We start from the raw sequence: 18,200 nt of genomic DNA on the forward strand, positions 1-18,200 counted from the left end.
CCCAACTCACTGGCCTTCACAAGCAACACCCAGCACTGTCCATCCCCCCTGTCCAGCTGCAGATCAATACACACATTTGGCTCCACCAAACCAGATCAGAGGGCTTTAAGGTCCCATAGAAATGAGGTGTAAAGCTAAACTATAGATTTCACTGCATGTAAGGAGTTTCCCGAGAGTGAGAATCAATGGCCGAGTCCATCTGAAAGATTCATCAAGAGAGATTTGGAGATTTGTGCTGTTACCTTTCTGTCTATGCAAGCTACAGACCGGCCTGCCATCCGATTGGCCACGTCTCTGTGTTCATTTATCTCATCGTTCAGCAGATCCTCAAAACGTCCATTGCGAAACTTGAAAAGTTTATCCGTGTATGTAGCTCGACCTGGTCCAATAAAGAAGCAAACATGGTGTATATTAACAGATTTTCTGAAATGGTTAGAACTGATTCCATCCAGGAAAAGCAGTGTATTAAATTTACTTGATTAAAATTATTTGTGTATTTTAACATTGTTCTCGTTATTTTATTCACTTAGAAATTATGATCAAAAGTAAGCATCCTGAAAGATGATTCTGTATTGAGGTGATCTTATTCGATAGGAAATAACCTTCAGAATGAGGTCAATTCAATGCATTCATTCATTCATTCATTAGCTGTAACCGCTTATCCAATTCAGGGTCGCATTGGATCCAGAGCCTACCTGGAATCATTGGGCGCAAGGCAGGATTACACCCTGGAGGGGGCGCCAGTCCTTCACAGGGCAACACAGACACACACACATTCACTCACACACTCACACCTACGGACACTTTTGAGTCGCCAATCCACCTACTAACGTGTGTTTTTGGACCGTGGGAGGAAACCGGAGCACCCGGAGGAAACCCACGCAGACACGGGGAGAACACACCAACTCCTCACAGACAGTCACCCGGAATCGAACCCACAACCTCTAGGCCCCTGGAGCTGTGTGACTGCGACACTACCTGCTGTTACTTTAAGGTGCATACCTATGTGGACGCAGATGTTCAACTAAACACACAGCTTGCATAATCTCCATTAAAAAGAATGAAATAAAGTGCAACACTTGTATATGAACTTAGGGACCCCATTAAATGTACTGCGGTAATGTGGTAGTATCCAATGTAAAGCCTTACAAAAACAGTAGAAGCGATTACTTCTGCAAAACTGCCTTAAAATACTTGGAATTTCAGGAGAAACATTGGATGAGCAGACGACCCCAAACATTTGGCAATATTGCATAGTTGTCTTTCTGCGACAATATTCATGAAGTACCTGAGAAAGCATTATTAGTGTTGAGAACATAGATTTCTTCTTTTCCGTCACCATCTATATCGCATGCCGTTACTCCAATTGCATTTCCCTGTCGATCCCTGAGTGCATAGTACGGAGAACTGCGATTGTCCACTGCAATGTTCACCAGCCTCTTCTTGATCTTATCATACTTCAACACCAGGTTTGGCCCATTGTACCTGTAGCGTATTAAGACACTTAATATAATCACTGTAATAAACTGGCTTCTGTAGTGAGAGAGCCAAGAAAGGCAAAAGTTAATAAAATTCTCAAAATCAAAAGGATCTCTGAAATAATATCTCATAATATCAGACACACGTCTTCCTTGATATTACCATGACTAGGGGTGTACTGATATGTAAATGTTGGGCAGGTGCTTACACAGAGCACAGTTAATACATTATCAAATACAGGTTTCAAATATGGGTCAAGCAATGTTTTTCATGGTATTTTCATTTCTAGCAAATATCTGCTGCTACTGAAATCAGTCTGAAAACCTTGTGCATCCCCAACTGCAATATACTGTACAAGTGTATGGTATGTCTATGTCACTGTCTTTTGAATTAAAGTATATTTTATCAACGCAGATACAGTCAAAAGTAAACAGGAAGTCAAAACTGCACTGAGGTAATATATTTAATTAAATCTAGAAAGGATGTACACATTTGAATCAAGTAAATTCAGTGCTTTACTTCTACAGTGTGTGATCATAGATGATGTTCCTCCCCTTTGCTGTCATATCATACTAAATTTATTTAACCATATTATAGAATCAAACTTTAAAAGTATGCTTTTAATGATGCAGTCTCCTGACTCTTCGCTTCCTCCCTAGCTGCACTGCACAGCAAACGCCTGAGGGCTCTATCAGTCTCTGTCCATTTCACTGCAACAGTGTCAAAACAAGAGAAGACTGGCCAATTACCTCCATTTTCATCAACACACATCCACCACAGTCTAAATCCCACTTTATTTCCTCCATGATCATGTAGTTGCTGATGAAATATCACTTTCAAATCACAAATTGGAGTAATTGCATTCTCTTGGCAAATTAAGTTCCTGGCAGCTATCTACTGTTACTCAATACTGATCAAATGTATTTTCAATTAAGCAGCACTGAAAATTTAGAGTTAGGTTTTAAGGAAAAAATAGGTTATTGATGGCAATACAATGAATGTCGCATGCATTCAATACTTATCCAATTTGTTCAAATTTAAACCTGCATATTAATATTATCCTAATTTAGAACATACTCACCCAGCTACAAATATCTCCAGATCTCCATCTCCATCCACGTCAGTGACAGCCAAGCCGTAGTTAAGCTGGGTGGGGTTGTTGTCGTAGTCAGGAGGCAGAACATTCTGAGTGACTGTTGCAAACATGGGCTCTGAACGCTGGGCACAGGACTGACCCGTTATGACCAGAGCCAGTGTTATCGTCCATATAAACATGGTCACGTGCTAAAATCACACATAAAATTAGTGTGGCACAAACCTTTCTTAACTGACATGGTACAGTGTAAACCTATGTGTCTTAAAATGAGCTTATATTGATCAGCAGCCATCACCTGGAATCCAGCTCTGGGTTTTTTGTTTGTTTTTTTCATTGACCTACAGATATCAGGATGCTCTTAAGTTTAAGTTAACCTTGTTTAAAATATTTTACATACTGTCATAAACCTGCATAAACATTTATAAATGGTTATTCCTTTGGGCACTATCTGGAAAAGGTGTGAACTTATTTAATATATATACTGCATTGTGAGAGATGACAAAGCACATAAAACCAAGTAAGTAGAGTATATCACAGTGACATAAAACTGAGGATGTTACACAGTTTAAATTTAACTGTGGTCAAATGGACCTTACTTAAGGACCACAGACCAAAAATATTTTGATAATCCACCCATTCATTCATTATCTGTAAGCACTTATCCAGTTCAGGGTGACAGTGAGTCCGGAGCCTACCTGGAATCACTGCGCGCAAGGCAGGAATAAACCCAAGAGGGGGTGCCGGTCCTTCAGAGGGCAACACTCACATGCACATATTCATTCACCCACTCACACCTATGGACACTTTCAAGTTGCCAATCCACCTACCAACATTTGTTTTTTGGACTGTGGGAGGAAACCGGAGCACCCGGAGGAAACCCACACAGACATGGGGAGAACACACCAAACTCCTTACAAACAGTCACCCTGAGCAGGACTTGAACCCACAACCTCCAGGTCCCTGGAGCTGTGTGACTGCGACACTACCTGCTGCACCACCGTGCCGCCATAATCCACCCAGATACATCATATTTATTTCACTGTAAGACATAATACACTTTTCACCTCAGAAAATGTTGTGACAACCTAACGTCAGAAAACAAGTCTATGCCACTGGACAGCGGTTATATCAGCTTCACCTTTTTGACAAAAGACTCTTATGTAAGCTTATGTGGGGGTTGCATAGGTGTCATACAGCCTTATCACCACTCTGCCTCCAGTCAAGTATTACCAACAACATTAGAAGGCCACAGAATAAAGCAACTATAAGGCAAATCATTTCAAACAAACAAGACAAAAATAATAGCTAGTGATCCACTTGCATCAAAAAAGAGATGTAATATGATCATTATAGTGTGATTTACCACCCATGTTGCAAAAATATAAGCAACCACAAGGAGTCCATTCCATACTCATTCTCTGTCCCTGTGGTGTATAGACAGAATTTTCTTGTTAAGAGAAAATGACCTGGTCAGATCTCCACTAACAGAAGAAGGTAATAAATCGGAGGAGTGAAGACAGGTGAAAGGGTCAGGTCCAAATTAAATCCTGAGAGGACGCTGTCAGTGCACATGAAACAGAAAACTCAGAGCAAAAACAAATCTATACGTGAATTTGAAAGACATACTTATAGCATGAGAATCCTGGACCTAGCAGTCTGGAAGGGATAAATTCAGTGACTGTGCTTTAAATTGAATGCAGAACAATTGGGGAATAAAGACAGTGGTGAATTTGGTTTAGTGATAATCAACGAAAAGTTGATTGTCTGTGGGTGGGTAAGGGTCAGGGGGTAAAATCTACCTGTTATTTTTTATACTGCTTTTAGAAAATCTTTAGAAAAATACTTTCAAGGATTCCAATTTCAATTATATTTTTAAGCTTCTGTATGATTTGAAATTAGCAATTTGGCTTGAAACTATCTACATTTTATAAACAAAAACTTCCTTTTTGTCATTTTTCGTTTTATGATGTCATTTGAAAATACCAACTGGCCTTTTATTTATGTGAAAGTCTCATGATAAACAGTCTAATAGAAATGCTCCAAAATTATTTAGAATGAAATATACTTCCACTAAAACTTAATACTGAAGGTTAAGACCATTATTTCTTCTCACAAAAATGTATTGTTTTAAAGATATAAGGTCTATGTCCAGCAGTGACATGGATAAAACTGTAAAATTATTCAAAAGCATGGCCATATTTAATCCAAGCAATGGAAAATAAACACATGAAAAAGAGGAGACCATGCAGAGGAACAGGGAGGTTGAAAACGGAGGCATCACAGACATGTGTGAAGCAAGATTACAGGACTCTTTACAAGCGGGAGGGTTTGTGATGAGACTACCTTTATTAAGACATTACAGTGCAGTGGACCTAAATAAACTAATTCCATTCACTTTATTGGAGTCCTGAATTCATCCAGCTGCAGAATGATGTGATGCTTTGAGTCAACCCCTTACGATATGTTAGCTATCATCTTCACACAAGTTTGGGGAGTTGTAATATTGTACACTCAAACACAACTAAAGGTTTGCAAAATGATAAAAATGCAACCAAGCAGCGCTGCAAGTTATGAAAAAGCCTTACACTATGGTCATTAAAACAGTACTATACAGTGACCAGGTAAAAATGAACACTGCACAAACATAAGACCATATTTCAAGTCACTGTGCAGCAATAAAGCCCACAAGCAAGCAGAAATGACCCTTCTGCATCCTCATAATGGGGAAGGATCTTTTTATCGCACTGCAGCTGTAGTCAAAGTCATGCACGTTAAAATCTAATGAAAAAAGTCCATATTAATACCAAACCGTACAAACTCTTCAGTGTTTACTTTAAAAAATGTGGGTTTCCAAAACCCAGATTAAGCTAAAAGATGAACTACAAATCTTTAAATATGAATAACCAGTGACATTGCAGTTTAATCCAAGACCTGTCTTAAAAATGCATAATGATTTATTTATAAAAAGCTTTATCAGTGTTTGGTAAACTATGCATGAGCTTTATTGATCTGTACAGATTTGAAAATACAGTCTATGAGGTGGTATCCATTTTAATCAATGCTATTTTCTGATACAAATGATGAAATAAGACACAATTTCATCAAAATATCTAAATCTCCTCATTTTGCCCCCAGTTAAAAATGGGCCTTAAAATTAAATAGCTGAAAGTTAGTGTAAGTTACAGAGACCATGTTAATATTGGATCTTAGATTATTAAAGATAGCCTGGTTTAGATCTATGATTCACTGGCCCTGATCTTGCGCAATCTATCCTGCATCCTTACATCAAGATAGGACTGCGACAAAGACGAGTGTCTTCACTTTCTGAACACGAACCCAAGAGTGTGAAGGACATCAGCTCCACACTCTCTCAGCCAGTGAGTACAGAAAACTTGGAGAACACTAGAGCTGGCTGTTAAGTGAAGATTGCTGCACTCTTCTGATTCAGCAAGCATTGGGCGCAGTTGTAAGTATACACATAACAGATGTTGCACTTCAACAAACAAATCTGAGGAAACTAACCCAAGAACAAGCCTAACAAGCAAACGGCTACTTTATCTTAAAAACAGCGTGCAAACTTTCCTCAAATGTTTAATTAGAAAACAACTAACATCTCCATAACGTTAAAACATAGCTAGCAAACTTTCCTCTAACGTTCTATTCAAATTTCATCTAACAATAAACAGTCAACAAAAAACCTTCGCTTAACGTTTCCAGAATTATTTTTAGAACGTTCTCATAATGTCATATCAACCGCATTTACGTTCAGCCAAATTAGACACAATATTCTGTTTTTAAAAATGTCTCCAAACGCTTTGAGAAAAAGAAAATGTATCCAATGAAAGACGTTTGTCCAAGCAGCACTGTCCACACTTACAGCCGGCGCATTCCTACTTCAAACAATTAAGAAGTTATAGAAACTATTAAGAACACTATTCACAGAAACAAACCAGAGGGAACGGGAAGCTAACTCATAATAATTAAAAACAGATTTTCTCGGCTTAACGTCAGGCTTAGCAGAGGGTCTCTCAGTCCGCCAGAAAGCACTGGATAAGCAGCAGCACCTACATGAGGGAATGCCGGTGGTCAGCAGTAGTGTCCTCCGCTGTATCTCTCAGAACACCCCGTACGTCTCTGGGGTCCAATAACAACAGTCCTTTCACACAACTTCTGAAGAAATTGCTTTATGAAATCGCTTGTGAATGAATCCGTCCAATAACACGCGGTTTCCCTGAATATTTAAAGGCATAGCCAATAGCGAGCGAGAAGGGCGGAGTCAAACCTGCTGCGGGGCGAACTCTCTCCACTGATCCGAGATCAGATACATCTCCGTTATCTCACACTCAATAACATACAGTTATGGATGCCAAGGGCTGATCTGTCATCAGAGAAAAGGGAAGCAGTAGCTACCTGAAACAGGGAGAAAGACTGGAAGTCTACCTGAACTTTTCTGTTTGATAATGATGCATGAGGAGTATGCCACATGAAGAAAGTCAACGGAAATACAACTATCACATGATACATAAAAATCAAAATATCAAAACAAAATTTACAAACACACAAGTCTGGAATGTCAAAATAGCAAAAAACCTACTTTACTGCTAATGTAAGTTAAAATACTGTTTTCCATGTAATATTTGAGTACAGAATGAGGTATATATTTTAAGTTATATTTTTAACTGACTGGTTTTTGGTCAGTTTAATGTGCACTAAAGAGAGGTCTAGTCTTTCAGATGAGGTAAATGTTAAAAGCAACATTCATGATTGTAATAAAACAAATGCACTTTTTATAAAATTCAGATGTTTCCTTACCATTTGCTAACTCTTCATTCTTCTCTTCCTTTCATGTGTGTTTTTTTCTTCCACATGTTTTCTTGGGAATACAAAACAACAAACAAAATATTAATATACAAATAAATGTTTATTGAATGTACAAAATAATGTTCGGTTTAATCTGATGATTTAAGTAATAGTTCAAATTCAGTTATAGGTAGGTCTCTAGATCTCTGATGAGGAATGACAATAAACTGAGGCTAACTGCACTTCCAAGACTTTGACTTCAAACTCTGTGTTAAATATTCAGTCTAATTTCACTCCCAAATCACATCTACAAAAATCTACAAAAGCGCTTTGGCACTTTGGCATCAAAAACAAACCTACACATTTTAAAGCTGATGTGAACACTGTCAGCAGTCATTAAGGATGATTTTGCCAGATTTGAAGCCTATAGCAATGCAGTGACATGTAATGTTATGGCATTTCTTGGTCCCTAAAGCAAAGTGATTTACTTTTTGCTGTTTACATGATCTTTATAAGGCCCTAGGGAAAGCATATGAAAATTATATAAATGAGGGTCAGAGGAAATGTCAGACGTTAATGTTCACATTAAGAGCATTTAAACTGATCCGCTGGTGTGTTGTTGTGATTTACACAGGCCATTTCTGGCTGAATGTAGCCTCTCAAATGTGCACCAGTTCGATGGAGTCAGGCAGCCTGAATTACTGTCTTAATTAAGCCTTATGTGGTAATTATCATTACCTTAACTGGCAAGTGCTCCACATGGAGACAAGGGCAACTTGAGTATGAAATGGAAACAGGATGTAAACTTTAAGAAATGGAGGGTAATAAATCATTAAAAAATTTGCCCTATGGCAAATGCAGTATAATAAATGACTGGAATTACTCCAGTGATTGATACCTTGTGATGTGGATGTTAATGTATACTGTATAATTTACTGTCTGTATATACTTTTTTTGTTGTTGTTGTTGTAAATGTGTAAATATTTTTTGTTTCGCTTTTTGTAAGATTATACCCACAGAATGCATATGTAAATTAGAGACGATGTAAACAGTATGCAGGGTGAGTCCAAAGTCGCATGACACCCTTGTATTTTTGATTTTGATATGCTACATGACCACATTCCCGCAGGAAAAACTTGCCCTTGATCCAATATGGTGGCTTTCAAGTTGGCAGCCATGTTCCGGATATAGCCTAAAAGATAGGCTCCCTCACCCATTACTTGCTGGGGTATTTAGATAAAAGGGTGTCCTGTAACTTTCGATTTACACTGTATATTACTAATTGTAATACGTGTGGCAGCAAGAAATTATAACATATTACATCTGAATTACAAAAATATGAATATTGTATAACAACATGTACCAAACACTGAGAGTATCAATATTTCCAGTTGTATATAGCAGTTACATGAATTTTCATATGTATGATATATTCATACATTCATTCATTATTTGTAAATGCTTATCCAGTTAAGGGTCATGGTGCGTCTGGAGCCTACCCTTCACAGGGCGACACACAGGATTTTATAGACGGCAATCTCACTGGCCTACATCTTCTGTCAAAGCAGAACATTACTTTATTTTAATGACAATATAATGCTAAATAATACACTGATGGTAAATACAACATTGTTATTACCTTACTATTGCAAGGCATCTTTTCTAATCTGAAATTAATGTTTCTTGCACAGTCCTAACTAAACTATATTAAATAACATCTTATAAACTGTATAAATAACACTGTTCTCTCTTTCTGTGAAGACAAATCTTTTAACTTGTAAATACTATCCTTTGGCATTTCTTATGTATTAGATAAGAGTAGTTTACTGTTTTATTTATACTGCATGTGATTTCCCATTATTTGTTTCAACAGTAGCTGAGAGTTATTCTGATCTTTCCGAGGGTGGTGGTGAAGGAGAACACACATGCTTGGATGTTGGTTTATTAGCAGGCCCCTATATCATCTAAGGCTGACAGCACACTAAAATGTCCTTGGCAGATTCTCTCTTCCACTTGCTCCTGCACTACCTGCTGATGGATGCTGCCATATTTCTCCCACACGCTTCAAATACACCCATCATCACTGCTCCTCATAACCTACCATGCAAACCTGTACAGAGGCTGATGTTTCCCATACAATGAACCCTATTCAGGTGAGCCAGAAAGCTTGGATTATTGAAATACTGGATTATTCTATATCCTTTGAAAACATCAGGAAATGGTCCAAAATTAGTATATATACTATGTAAAAGGACACCCTTTTATTTCAGAAACAAAAGGGAAAATGACCTGGATGCCCTACCACGTAATGGGTAAGGGGCCTATCTTTTAGACTCTGTCCGGAACATGGACGGAATCTTGAAATCCGGCATACTGGATCAAGGGCAAGTTTTTTCAATGGGAAGATGATCATGCAGCATATCAAAGAAGACCAGAATTGTCTTAGAAATTGACTGCCGATTTGAACTCTTGTGGTTCAAAATGATCAACATAGAAAGTTAAAAAATGTTGTTGTTCATTAGAGGATTGTTATAGGCTCGAACAGACTCTAAATAATCAGCGATCTGACATTCTCAAGTTAAGCTTTGGTTAATTGACAGGTATACATACATACATATATACTTACATACAGGCCAAGCTTGCCTACAGGAAGGAATTAGGGATCTGTCAAAACTATTTCCTTTTTATTAGCAGCTTTTCAAACTAATGTTTAACATATTCTTTTGTAATACATTTTTACCCACCTTCTTTTCCCCAACACTTCTTCCCCATCTACTTTCAGCTCGCCATCTGTCACTCTTTAATTGAAAGTATGAATATATGATTTATGCCTCAGTGGCAGAGACATAAATCTGTTCTGTGTGAGGGAGGGATAACAGCAGTGATGTTCCCTCATGCTGGCTATTGATTGGCCAGCTTAATAGTGTTTGTCCTTTATAGCTGATCTCAGGAAATAAAGGAAATAAATAGTTTAGAATGAACTTTCACAGTGGCCATCTCCTAGAGGTCTCACCCAGTAGTCTGCAACTTTGTTTTTAACAGAATCTTTGGGCAGCGATAGGTGTCTATAGAAGTGTATAGATACATACAAATTATACCAGAATAGGTTGCAACAATAGCATTATTGTTCTGTTGCTATTTAGTAATGTAATGTAGAAATGTAATGTTGTTTATCAATTTTTTTAATCATCCTATAAATAACTGATAAACAAATTTTACACAACATATATTCGCATCACACGCATTGTAGTTTTTATGGGAAATGCCCCATCAGCTGTAAGGTAATACGTCTGAAAACACTGTGCATAATAAACTGTTACTTCCCAAATTTGTTGACGTGTCAATTGGCATCTTAATTTGTTTGGTCATTTGCAGCATTTGCTTTGGAATATTTGTATATATATATATATATATATTTACTTTTTGCCCAGATCCAAACTGTCAGGCCGTCTCTCTATCACTCCTCTTGACATGGGAGTTCCATGTCCTCAGGATTTGTCAAATCAATAAGAGAAATCAAACGCTGATTTGCAACAGCTCCAGCTTGTACAGGCTTCTGAGGAGAGTGGTGACAAATGGACACGTCTCAAATGTCTTAACACATCAATGTCACAGAGCCATTCAGAAGTGTGCTCCGAAGCGTGTTGCTCAGTAGAGTATGTGGCATATGTAGATACTTTAAGTGTGTAAATGAAAATGGGGTTCATTTAAAGCAAGGTATGCTTGAATAGCCGCTGCACTGTACTGTGTGAAATAAGGAGGAGCAGCTGAGATAAATCAAAACAATTCTCCCTGAGGATTCAAATCGACAGTTTACGCCTTTGGCTAAAACAAACAAAAGTTGCCAGGCTGAGATAAAGCAGCCTGTCAGCATGCGCTGCTTTAACACTCTCCTCTGTCATCTTCCTCATGATCTGCCCAAATTAATTACAGATTGATCTGGAGAACTCTTATAAGGGCCGTGTCTGTCTCCGGTGATGGGCGTGTGGAGTGGAGAGCAGGAAAATATTCTGTCCGGATGCAGGCGTGGATGAGTTTTGAAGGAAGATTTCCCTGAGCACAATTAATCTTTGCAAAGGCCCTCACTTGAATTCAAATGATTGGAGCTTAAAAGTAAAAGAACCCTTTTACATGCTTCTAAACTTCTAAAACGGCAGCTCATTTAACTTCTTAGGATGAATATTTGATACATTTTCATCACTTCTTCACTCTATACACAATAATTTGTAGACAAATATATTGTGCGAAATCAGCTGTTCTAAGGTGCACCCATTACTGACACAGGCGTACAGTTGTGCACACACAACTTGTATAATCTCCATATAAATGTATAAAATTGAACGAAAAGCTCTGGAAAAGTTGCATGAATGCCTAAGGCCATAATGCCCTATGACATGTATTGACTAGATTGATATAAAGCACCTAGCATGTGGCTGTGATTCAGTGTAACTGAATCTTCTGAAGTAACCTAGCACAACCCAGTGTCTCTGGAATTTAATAATCATAATTAGCAATATTTAAATTATTTTAATATCTAAAAATAAGTTCTTTACTAACGTCTTTATGAGGAATGGTCACATTCACCATGTCACATGACTTGCATCACATGATAGATGCCATTTCCTCAGGATACACATGTCTGAAGGACTTGAGGTTATGTTCTTTCCTGTCTTTCTAAATATTTGTTACAAAATGCTGGGATTGAGGCAAGAGTGGGGCATGTGCAGAGACAGATCCCTGGGTTAGGCTTGACCCCTGCCCTTTGCCCTGAGAGTGTAAGTGTATTAAATATGACCTCCATGATTTTTCACGATCCAGTCCGGTGAGGCAAAGAAAACTCAGCCTTGTCCATTGATAGTGTGAATGAGCTGTAAAGAGTTACACAAAATATACTGCTCTCAATTTCCCTCTCTATATTTAAGCTTTGTAGCTCAGTATATTGATGAAAATCCTGCAGGTAAAACACTAATAATGAAATCATCACAGTCCATCATCTGGTTATTTTTTTTTATTATTAATAAAGCATATTGTATGCTGTGAGGGGCAGTAAACCACCCGTGTTTTATAAACAGAAACGGTTTTATGGGGAACCAGGATCTCTTAACTGTATCCCTCATATTTTTCTAGTAATTAAATAGTGTTGTGGTTGACACTATACAATAAAATAAAGACTGTGAGGTTCCAGACACTGGCAGAAACATAATTTGAGACAGCTTTGGGAAAGATACTGCATGTAATTTCCTCTCAAACTTTCTGCCTGGATGACAGTGTCTGCCATAAGCCATAAATTATATCAAAATCCCATTTTCAGAAATGTTGGGACAGTAAAACATGATTTTTTTATATATATATTTATGCTTTGTTTTTAAGTCACTCAATCTCAGGGCATCCCACATCCCACACCAACTGATTCACACAGCCAAAGCATCTGGAGAAAACTTTGGCAAGAAACCAAAACACCTGAAGAAAACCCACTCAGAAACAGGGAGAACACAGTGACACAAGGTGAGGGGGAAAAAACCTGGAACTTTGTGCCAGCAACATTACTTATTGACCTGCCAGGCCCCCTGTTGCAATGATTACATTTTTATAACAGAATCAGTGTCAGAACATTTATCTGTGCGCATTTCTTTATGGAAACTCAGTTGCAAAAGTGTCCTAATTTGGGCTTCCATGTGGAGTGCAGGCCCAAGATGTTAAGGCACGTGATTTACTTATCCGTTGTGTTAATAGTGGACTTAAAGATAGTGTAGAAGTTCTCAGAGCAAAAAAATTCACACACTATCGTTTGTGTTCCTTCAGAGGCTCTTTTAAGGAAGAACCCCATGTTTGAGTAAGAAGCTGACAGTAGCTTATTCATGGTTTGAACTTGCCTGTAAATTTTACTCAGTGTTTGAATTACCACAGAAACTCATTTGTAACTTGAGCTGCATAGATATATAGCACTTTCAGTATGCATTTATTTGCAGTCATTATGACTTTATGTTTCTACATATTTTAAGGTGGAACACTATGTTTGAGCAGAAAACGGACTGTTGTGAACAGATTTATCATCTTATCCTGGGATTAGACTGCGCAGTTGTTGGGTGCAATGTAAAAACCGTTTGGAATTCTATAGAATATTTAACTTCTGTAAATATTTACAGTAATTCAAATGAGATGGAAAGGCAGATGACTGATGAGGGTATTATTCATAATTTTTTTCCCCAGTATACTCTTGCTTCTTTTTCAAACAGCTTGGCTTTTATGTGCTCTCTTGATTAGTAATAATCATATGCATAATTGTCTATATTATGCCCACAAGGGATGTGGTTTGCCTTATGATTTGATCAGCTGGGTTACATCAGTATGTTTGCACGCTTCCAGGCTTTAACTGGGGTTCATTAGATGCCTTTAAATGCTTACCTATGCATCATTAGAGTTCTTACTGAATGTAAAGCCACAGTGAGCTCACGTGATGAAAGATTGTCTCACACGGAAGCTTAACACAAAGATAAAGCTGATGTTATACCCAAACTAATAGACTATTGATCTGAGGGAAGTGCTCCAGCAGGATCTCACAGACAGATCTCCAGCCTCAGCACAGCAGGCCACTGCTTTACACCGCACCTTTAAAACCCACTGTTAGATCAGCTGGGGACTCTGAGAAGCTCTTAGGGTTTCATACAAAATACCAGTACACTGCAGCTAAGAAATCTCAGATATTTTATCTTATTAATAACTGCTATTGTTTTATTCAATAGTATATTATATGGAGCACATTGAATTTTAATTTTAAATGTCTTATACTTTATGTTTATGTAATATTTAGCCGGGCGGCATGGTGGCGCAGCAGGTAGTGTCGCAGTCACACAGCTCCAGGGACCTGGAGGTTGTGGGCTCGATTCCCGCTCCGGGTGACTGTCTGTGAGGAGTTTGGTGTGTTCTCCCCCTGTCCGCGTGGGTTTCTTCCCACAGTCCAAAAACACAAGTTGGTAGGAGGATTGGCGACTCAAAAGTGTGTGTGTGTGTGTTGCCCTGTGAAGGACTGGCGCCCCCTCCAGGGTGTATTCCTGCCTGGCGCCCAATGATTCCAGGCAGGCTCTGGACCCACTGCGACCCTGAACTGCATAAGCACTTACAGATAATGAATGAATGAATAATATTTTGCCCTCTCCAGATTGTATTCCCACTTTGTACCCATCGAACCAATTACAGAAATTGAATGAATGATTGTTATTTTTTATATTTGTATAAAAATAGTTTAATGCATGTGCTTTGGGAATAGCAAGAATAATTTAATTGGAAATAATGTACTGCAATTTTCTATTGATGGCGTTGATGGTAGTGTTGCTGCCACAGCTTTAGGGTCCTGGGATCCTGGGTTTATTTCTGCCTGTAGGACACGCATCTAAACTTGTCTGAATGATTGCTTTACAGAAAATTCATGAAATATGTGGCATTTTATAAATTAATTACTTCAATCACCGTTATACAACTTTTTCAGTTATTCTTCAGCCCAGTTGGCTAATATTGCGTCATTTATTTTACTAGGGTTAGATTTTGATAGCTTCTATTACTGGGATAATATATTTGAGACAGAATATATACATGAGACAGACATATATGTCATGTCACTACCCTGAAATGTAAATGTTATTTGAACAATCTTTCAATTAAAGGAGTGTCTCCAAAATATAAAGTCAATAGACTAAACAGAGACATTATATATGTAGATTAAAAATAAATAAATAAATAAATATTCAGGTTCAGAAGGCTGCATGGTGGCACAACAGGGTGTGTCACTCTCACAAGCCCCACCTCTGGTGACTGTAAGGAGTTTGGTGTGTTCTCACTGTGTCTGTGTAGGTTTTCTCCAAGTACTCTTATTTCTTCCCACGGTCCAACAATAAACATTTGTAGGTTCATTGGCCATGCTGAAATTTGCATACGTGTGAGTGTGAGAGTGAATATGTGGGTGTTGCCCTGTGATGGACTGGCTCCAAAGTGTTAGGGAGAACTGAAAGGACATTTTTTAAAAACACAACTGTCAACAAAGTCAGCACTCTCTAAGAATGCAGAGAGTCAATGGTCAAAGTCTCAGTTGAATCTTACCTCTCATCAATGGTTCAAATTTATGATAATCCGACAAGGTAACTCCTGCTGCCAAGGAGTGTGGCCGGCTGCGGAAATTCACTTTTTGCTTTAATTTAGGGAATATTGATCCCAAAGCGCTTTATTGCTGTATGACATCCATAATCACAACAACAGTGTGACAGAGCAGATAAATAACAAAGCAGCGGGAGGGAGGGGGCACGCCACAGACAGAGCCTGGGGCAATCTTTCATAGCACCATATTAATTACACATTCCCTTGACCTTGATTGATTTCTCTACAACAGCCATAAATTCCCCTTTTTCAAACTTCAGTGATTTCTGTTTGTTCAACCCCACTTTAGGAGATGGAAATTTGCTTCTGATTAATCAGAGTAGTATCTGTAATTTGTAATTACAAACACTCAGTACAGCATGATTACAAATGGTGATATATACTCTCCATATATTTGTGGACACTGGATTTTTCAAGGTGCACAAAGTTTGGAACCAATTACTTGCTCCCCACAGAAGAACATTGAGCAATAGGGAACACTTTGAACAGCTGAACATGAACATAAGGTCATCAGGTTCAGTGCTAAGAGCCAGATAATGAGGCATAATGAGGCATTGTGTATCAGCAGAACTGTTTTCTTTTGAGTGAGGGAGCACCATTTTTATCATAAGCTGGAAAGGTTATTGTACTACTTATGTAGTTGAATGCAATCAAATCCTTGCCACAATCTTCTATTATTTAGTGTAAAGTTTTCTTTCGGAAGCAGAAGCAGTTACTGCAGGGGAACAACAACCTATTAATTACCCTGACTTCAGAACAGATGTCCAAACTTTTAGGCATATAACGTATAAACTTTTCTCTACTAAACACTAAACACAGCAGTAGGATGCATTTGTTTTAAGAATTTACAGAAAGAGGCTGATGTAAACAGAGAGTTTTTCATTAACTGCAGGCTAAGTTTAATAGAAAGTAAGTCAAAAAATGCAGCAGGGTTTACTGAAGAGAAGACAGCCCTGCATTTTCAGAGCTATGGTGTTCTGCAGAAAAAAACCAACACTTAAGAGCCTTGTTGTGAGGAGGATTTATTTGTTATGCAGTAAAAACCGAGTGACACCCAGCGATGTGTCACTTTGTTCAGCTTTGCATACAGCTCAGGCCTTATCTACACTGAGGGTGAACAGATACGCAAAAGAGTGCTAGTTTATCTTGGAAGGCAGCAGACTTTTCTCCTTGAGAAAACGGATATGGTGATGTGCATATCTAAAAAGATAGAACAGTCACCTGTTCTTTTTCTACAAACTCGGAAAGCAATAAGAAATTTCAATTGTGAATTCCACCAGTGTTTTATAACTTTATGTAGGGAACAGGCAAAATTATAGGCCATTATATATTCTGTAATGCTCCACTACATGAGCTGTGACGTACAGTAAAGTATTTTCAAACAATCATAATAAACAATTAATTAAATTTTAGATGCCACATAGTCAGTGTTTAGGAGCCTGGAGTGATACAGCCAAGATAACATGTATTTCAAGTCATTGGAATTGATTAATTAGACTTAAACCTGACATCTGACACCATTATGATTCTTAGCCAGAGGTCCTTTGTTAACAGTACTTCATGTTTTTTATTGTGCTATATTGTGCATTATTAATGATTTTTTATAAAAATTAATGAATTAAAATTGTGCTCAAAGAACTATTATTCTTATGTGAGATATCACTGAAAATGACCCAAGGTTAGATATAATTTGCCCTGCACTTAATGTAAATTGTAAATAAGTTCATGCATGTCTGATACCTTAATATCATTTTACAAAATGAGACAAGTGAAGACACTACAGGGAATTGTATAATCTGCATTAAACAGTTAAACACGAAAAAATGACAACAAATTTTCAGAGAAATATACTGCTTCCAGCTGCTTACCATGTCTAGCTAGCTAAGGGTCATTGTTTGAAGTAAATTTATTGGTTTTAGTACTGGGATTTATGACATAAAAGCTAAATAAAGTCATGCATTTTAGAGTAAAATACAGCAAAGGCATAATATCTAATTTCTACCTTCACGCACTACAAGAAGACACGTTTGGGCATAAACCCTGCTATATTTAAGATTAGGGTGACCAGATCGGGGGGGGGGGGGGGGGGGGGGGACTACTGACGTGCAGACTGACCAATTAAATGTTTACAGAAAAGGCTATCGACCAATAACGGTAACTCTACAGTCAGACCGTCCAATCCGAAGATTATAGGCTACTTCACCACGCCCCCTTCTCACTCAAGCGAACCTAACGGAGTAGGGAAGGGCGGGACTAGTTTGTGAAAGAAACTTCTCGAAATTCTATGTAAACTCTAGAAAAACAAAATCCTGGACATTTTTTTAAGTCTAAAAAAGAGGACATGTCCGGGTAAAAGAGGGCGTCTGGTCACCCTACTTAAGATACATACAAACAGGAAGTGTGCTGTTCTTTACTTCATACTTTTATGTTGTGTTTCACATCTCTCTTCTTACAAGGGTGTGTGTGTGTGTGTGTGTGTGTGTGTGTGTACAACTAAGCCAGCAGAGCTGCCTTGGGTATTGTTACTGTGTCGCATGCATGAGATGTGGGAAAGAGGAGGTCACCCTAGCTCCTGGAATAGTAAAATCATTGTAGTAAGTTACAAGACAATAACCGTTCATTTACACAAGCTGATTGACTGCTCTGTGGACACAGGAAAAACTTCCAGCCATGTTTA

The 18,200-nt window shown here is 38.1% G+C and overlaps 1 protein-coding gene and 1 long non-coding RNA gene across 6 annotated transcripts in view; one reads left to right on the forward strand and one right to left on the reverse strand.

The window, feature by feature from the left end:
* crtac1b (cartilage acidic protein 1b) overlaps positions 1–6,748 on the reverse strand; it is a 29,258-nt gene extending 22,510 nt beyond the window's left edge. For 3 of the 5 annotated variants that reach the window (XM_066679531.1, XM_066679536.1, XM_066679533.1), the window contains exons 1-4: positions 6,644–6,748; positions 2,561–2,763; positions 1,289–1,485; positions 243–379 (exon numbers count right to left, since the gene is read on the reverse strand). In XM_066679531.1, the coding sequence (XP_066535628.1) occupies positions 243–379; positions 1,289–1,485; positions 2,561–2,754 (528 nt within the window). In that variant the 5' untranslated portion in view covers positions 2,755–2,763; positions 6,644–6,748. Of the gene's footprint in view, positions 1–242; positions 380–1,288; positions 1,486–2,560; positions 2,764–5,859; positions 5,945–6,643 lie in introns of those variants that run through there. The other 2 variants (XM_066679535.1, XM_066679532.1) reach the window with 2 other exon arrangements.
* On the forward strand, positions 5,907–10,002 carry LOC136705782 (uncharacterized). Its single transcript, XR_010804087.1, has 3 exons — positions 5,907–6,041; positions 9,249–9,528; positions 9,646–10,002. It is a non-coding gene; the product is annotated as an uncharacterized lncRNA (long non-coding RNA).
* Positions 10,003–18,200: the final 8,198 nt, after the last annotated feature.

The sequence above is a fragment of the Hoplias malabaricus genome, chromosome 8, assembly GCF_029633855.1.
Source record: "Hoplias malabaricus isolate fHopMal1 chromosome 8, fHopMal1.hap1, whole genome shotgun sequence".
Classification (NCBI taxonomy): domain Eukaryota; kingdom Metazoa; phylum Chordata; class Actinopteri; order Characiformes; family Erythrinidae; genus Hoplias; species Hoplias malabaricus.